This window comes from Macaca mulatta, chromosome 4 (genome assembly GCF_049350105.2).
Source record: "Macaca mulatta isolate MMU2019108-1 chromosome 4, T2T-MMU8v2.0, whole genome shotgun sequence".
Taxonomy (NCBI): domain Eukaryota; kingdom Metazoa; phylum Chordata; class Mammalia; order Primates; family Cercopithecidae; genus Macaca; species Macaca mulatta.
The window spans coordinates 146421631-146427695 of record NC_133409.1 but is presented as its reverse complement, the minus strand read 5'-3'; the positions used below and the strand labels follow the sequence as shown (position 1 = coordinate 146427695).

The window sequence follows — 6065 nt, the reverse complement described above, 5'->3', positions numbered from 1 at the left end:
TGCAAATACCTATGAAAACAAGTTTATGACCTCACTAGTAATCCAATATGCAAATTATGATATTCCTGTGGGGAAGGGGCAGAGCCCAAACTAGTGATTCGTAAGAGGCCTGTTCATACACTGGTGTATACAGAGAAACAGTCCGACCATTCTGCTAGTTGTCCAGATAAGTTAGGCAATATTTATTTATTTATTTATTGAGAGAGTCTTGCTCTGTTACCCAGTCTGGAGTGCAGTGGCATGATCTTGGCTCACTGCACCCTCTGCCTCCCAGGTTCAAGTGATTCTCCTGCCACAGCCTCCTGAGTAGCTGGGACTACAGGTGCCCGCCACCACACCTGGTTAATTTTTATATTTTTTGTAGAGACAGGGTTTCACCATGTTGGCCAGGACAGTCTCAATCTCTTGATCTTGTGATCCACCCGCCTCGGCCTCCCAAAGTGCTGAGATTACAGGTGTGAGCCACCGTGCCCGGCGGCAATATTTATTAAAAGCCTCAAAAATGTGTTCTCTGACCCAGACAGTTCAAGAATCTATCCAAGAAATGAAGAGACAAGTGTATGAAAGCCTGTGTAACACATCATGCCATTGCCTTAGTAAGAGCTTATATTTCTAAGTCTTCTGGATTTCGCACATACTGTGCATTTATAATTTGAGAAAAACAACCACCCCCTGACAAATCTTCTGAAAGAAAGTGCTATCTATTGGACGTAGGGAAAAACAATTTTCAAAACAAAAACAAAAACAAAAACAAAAAAAACAGGCTGAAAAATAGTATTCCACAAATGTTAATTTGGCTGTTAATTCTATCCCACTCCCAATTTAAAGCAGAAGCAAAACTATGAACCCCACAAAACGGCAAGTGTGCAATCTGTACTGTTTCATTCCATATTTAAATTAAAAAAGCATACTCAACTGATCTTTTCCTCCAACTACTCAGGGCAGAGCAATTTGGACAACACATGAACAAGAGATTTTTGGAAACATGTTGGTTATTAAATAATTTGTTTATTGTACGGCATTTACAAAGAAAACAGACAATGCACTCAGTAGAAAGAATAAAAATGTATTTAGGGCTTTATTTTTAACTGACAGCAAATAGAAATCCTTTAGTGAGATCGTGGCAATTTGACAGTATTATAATTAAGCTCAATAAAGATACATGGGGTACTTGGAAGATCAAGTTCTACAGCTGCCTATTTCCACATCTTTCAATCCATCTGGCTCCTTAAACAATAGGGGGGAAAGCCCTTATTTGGTGGAGGAGCACTTCCAAAATGAAGTTACAGGTTCTATTAAAATTTACTGTCACATCAACTGTTAAAATAGGGCCTTTTGCATATTTTATTTCACCTTAATATCACCAGAATTCCTGTAATTCCACAATTGTGATTTTACAGTGTAGAAGATAATTCAGTTCTAGTCTATTGCTTTAGATGTAAAAACAGCTGAAAACCCAAAGTGGATTAGAATTGCTGAAGGATTTCCCTGCCGTTGTTTGATACAATCTATTCTCTTGATTCTTGGTAGGTGCATAGAAAGCCTAACTTAAAATTCTTTCTACAGGAACATGTCTGAGTTCAGGAGTACCCAATGAAGGATCCGAAGAATGGCTGGCCAGTTACTCAGAGTAATATGTTTATGAATTAAATGGATTGCATAACGGCACCACTTTTCCTTTGTCACTGTTGGTGGATAAATGACAAAGTAGACTCCAATCTCCCGTATAGAAAGGTGGTTACCCAACAGCCTCACTGGTGGCTTGCTAGCAGTAGAGCCTCAAGTTGCACCTCTGTGGCTTTCTGTAAATTCGAGTCCTATAGCCACTTCGAGAATGCTGTAATCCCCAAGGCCCACTTGGTCCATGATGAAGAAGCGGCTGTGACCCCAGTCCTGCCCCTCTTTTGCTCTTCAATATTACTGGAGGAATATGTAATATCTAGGTCAAGTCTACGAGAGGCTCATCCTAAAAAAAAAATGGCAGTCTTTTCTCAATTAAAACAAAAAAGCCTCAAGTACATCTCAATCATGTCAAAATTATGGTTAAAAACTGACATTATGTAGGGAAATAGCAGCAGAGAATGGCTAATCTTAAAAAACAACGAACCAACCAAAAAACAAAACAAAACAAAACAAGATCAACAAAAAAAAAGTGCCATCCCACCCCTCCCCTTGGTTCTTTCATTTGGGGTTATATTAAAGACTCGAGCCTCTGAGAAAATGAGAAAGGCAAAGCCATAGAGGAAAACTGCTTCAAGGCCAGAGTTTTGGGCAAGGTAAAGAAAAAGCTGTACATGAAAGCAGGGGACTGTCTGGAAAAGAATCAGAATCTCAAGATCTACTTAAGTGGGAAAGCTCTGAAATCCAGATCTCCGTTCTAACGTCATCCTGATCCTTTAGTTATGGGGCAATAAACTCAAGTGCAATGAGTAAAGTGCCAGCCAAGGATACAAAAACACAAAACAAAACAAAACAGCCAACCAAAATAACTCTGGTCTTAGGGCAACAGAAGACATACAGGAAAGGACTGTTTATAGAACACCTGAGGTTCTCAAGAAATTACTATTCAATGGTTCTGTTTTTGCTTACATTAAAAATCAGACTGAAGATTCAAAGATCTTAACTATTAAAGGATGAAAGGAATTCGACAGTGCTTTGAACAGTGATAAAATGGTACCCAAATTTGGTGTTCATACAGCTAATTAAAAGACAGTAGCTTAAAAGTTGCAGGAAAAAATGTGAACATAGAGAACAACAGAAACAGTCCAGGAAGATGATGCAGCCTGGACACAGCAAGTTTAATGTCTCTGCTGTACACAGAATTAACACCCTTTCCCCTCCTCATCCTTATGCTGGCAATAGGATATGCACTAGAAAATTTGACTCTTAGAGTCAATGAATAAAAGGATGGGCTCATACACCTTCATAGCTCTTTTCAAAAAGGATGCTTATAATTTAAAGGATGTCCTAATGGGAAGGAAAGGTACAGGGCAAGAGGCTGTTTCACATTTTAGTCCATTAGTCTTTGGCAGAGCCCAACCAAGGCCAAATTCACCTAGGATGCCCAATGGCTGTGGGGATCTCCACAGGGTCAAGTAAGCAAACCCAAATGAACATGTTGGATTAAAAAAAACCAAGATCTAGAAACTCTTGAAGGAAGAGCTTCACCCTGAAAAGGGAAGAGGAAAATGCTTGGAGGGGAAGGGCGGAGGGTCAGTGTGTGATCTCTGCTGTGGTGGTGGGCAGGGGCTTAGGAGTTAAGCCAAGGGTGCCGAAGACACTCGGCGGCAGTGGCTCTCTTCTCGGGGATCAGCTCCAACATGGGCAGTAAGAAATCTGTGAAGCCAGCTGCCTCTTCCTGAGACCACTCATACTTCTCCACTAGAACCTCAAAAAGGCCCCAAGGTTTCAGCTTCGTGATATGTTTAAGGTCACCTGCAGTGAAGACAGTATAGAAAAAGTCACTGATCAACACAGACAAATGACAAGGTCCTCTTGTGGAACTAATCCATGTAGTCTATGAGGAATCAGATTTTGCAATCAGAATCTAATCCTGCATTCACAAAGCATTTTTTTTCTGGCATATGCCTCAGAAAGAAGTGCCTCTATTCTTCATAAGGCTCTAAAAATTTAAGGTAATTTGTTTTTTCCCCTATTCTAGGATTTTTTTGGGTCCCAGTCAAACTGGGTATGACAATCAGGATAGGTATTTACTACTAAAACAAACATGAAATGCCTGTCTTCAACATGGTCTCATATGGTGTACAGAGGCACTCCAGCACCACATACCAAGAATAATTTGCTTATACTCTTTTTTGTGTATGTGCTCAATAGTTTAGTATATGGTGCTTCACAGTGAGGCAGTAATTTAAAATTAAATCATCATGTCAAGCATGGATAAAAGCAACAAAAAAACCCCCAAATCCTACACAGCTTTCAGATACAACAGCTTCATATATTCTATACCAGGGGTCCTCAACTCTATACCAATACCCTCTGTGGTACCAGTCTGTGGTCTGTCAGGTCTGCACAGCAGCAGGTCAGTGGTGGGCCAGAGAGCATTACTGCCTAAGCTCTGCCTCCTGTCAGATCAGTGGCTGCATTAGATTCTCATAGGAGTGTGAATCCTACTGTGAACTGCAGTAGGGATCTAGGCTGCATGCTCCATAAAAGAACCTAATGCCTGACAATCTGAGGTGACACAGTTTTATCTCCAAAACATCCCCCTACCCCCCAACCCCCACTGTCCACAGAAAAATTATCTTCCACAAAACCAGTCCATGGTGCCAAAAAGATCGGGGACTGCTGCTCTATATACTATACTGGATTATCAACCTAATTCCTTCTTTGAAGTGAAAAAATTTTAAAAGATAGTCAATTATTAATAGCTAAGGCAAATGCTGCTTTAAAATTTTAAGTTGGCCAGGCACAGTGGCTCACGCCTGTAATTCCAGCACTTTGGGAGGCTGAGTTGGGTGGATCACTTGAGCTCAGGAGTTCAAGACCAGTTGGGCAACATAGTGAAACCCTGCCTCTACCAAAAATACAAAAAATTAGCTGTGTATGGTGGCACGTGCCTGTGGTCCTAGCTACTTGGGAGGCTGAGGCAGGAGGATCATTTGAACCTGGGAGGTGGAGGTTGCAGTGAGCCAAGATTGCACCACTGTACTCCAGCCTGGGTGACAGAGTGACACCCTGTCTCAATAATAATAATAATAATAATAATAATATTTTTTTAAAAATAAAAATTTTAAGTCTCTTTTGTGAGCAGTGAGTGCCTATTTGATTACCTACCTGGTAAACACACATGCCTTAATCTGACTGTACATAAGGAAGAACTCTTATGAAACATTTTAAAATTTTCCCACCTAAAAGAGGTTTAAGAAAGGGTAATGTTTCTGAGGATGGCTCCTGTCAAGGATTAAGAAAAGTCATTTTTCTCAGCACTTCTGTAGAAGTTGTGAGGAAAAAGGGAACCATGGCACAATGGGGGTAAAAAAACCAGACCGTTTCCTAGATGCTTCTAGGTCAGGTTTTCACATTTCAGTTTTTTTTTTTTTTTGCAATGCTTAAGAAATATATTATCAAGTCAAAAATTGGAAGTTTTTTTGTTAATAACAACAAATACATAAAACTAAAAAGTGTAAAGTTCGTTTGCATGACTAATGTACTTCGAGTGACTGTGTTAGGTGTCACTGGATACAAAGATGAGTGAGATGTAGTCCCTGCTCTTATGTAAGAAGCTTAAATGACCTGCCCTTTGGTAGAGGCAGTTCTTAGACCAAACGCCAGCAAAAAATTTGTCCATTTTTCAGAATTGCTATAAAAGTAATCAATCAACTGCATGCAGGCACCATACATATTAACTAACTTAGTAAGAAGTATACATTATTATTATCTCCATTAAGAAATCAGTAAACTGAGGCACAGTTAGATCCTGGCAAAGGTCACATGGCTAGGGGAGTAGCCAGGGTTTGACAGTCTGGCTCCAGTCTCTGCTCTTTTTTTACCCTGAGACAGGATCTTGCTCTGGTTGCCCACGCTGGAGTGCAGTGGCAATCATGGCTCACTGCAGCCTTGACCTCCCAGGCTCAAGTGATCCTCCCACCCCAGCCTTTGGAGTAGGTGGGACCATAGGTGTGTACCACCATGCTCAGTTAATTAAAAAAACTTTTGTAGAGACGGGATTTTCCTATGTTTTCCAGGTTGGTCTCGAACTCCTAGACTCAAGTGATCGTCCTGCCTTGGATTCCCAAAGTGTTGGGATTACAGGCGTGAGCCACCATGCCCGGCTCCAGTCTCTGCTTTTTTTTTTTTTTGAGATGGAGTTTCGCTCTTGTTGCCCAGGCTACAGTGCAATGGTGCGATATTGGCTCACTGCAACCTCTGCCTCCCGGGTTCAAGCGATTCTCCTGTCTTAGCCTCCTAAGTAGCTGAGATTACAGGCGCCTGCCACTACTCCCAGCTAATTTTTTTTTTTTTTTTTTTTGAGACGGAGTCTCGCTCTGCCGCCCAGGTTGGAGTGCAGTGGCCGGATCTCAGCTCACTGCAAGCTCCACCTCCCG

The 6065-nt window shown here is 41.2% G+C and overlaps 1 protein-coding gene across 5 annotated transcripts in view; it reads right to left on the bottom strand.

The window, feature by feature from the left end:
- Positions 1 to 988: 988 nt before the first annotated feature.
- Positions 989 to 6065, bottom strand: part of SRPK1 (SRSF protein kinase 1) — a 92810-nt gene continuing 87733 nt past the window's right edge. For 3 of the 5 annotated variants that reach the window (XM_015136229.3, XM_078000169.1, XM_015136231.3), the window contains one exon: positions 989 to 3435. In XM_015136229.3, coding sequence (XP_014991715.3) covers positions 3251 to 3435 — 185 coding nt within the window. In that variant the 3' untranslated portion in view covers positions 989 to 3250. Of the gene's footprint in view, positions 4443 to 6065 lie in introns of all 5 variants that reach the window. The other 2 variants (XR_013416474.1, XR_013416475.1) reach the window with 2 other exon arrangements.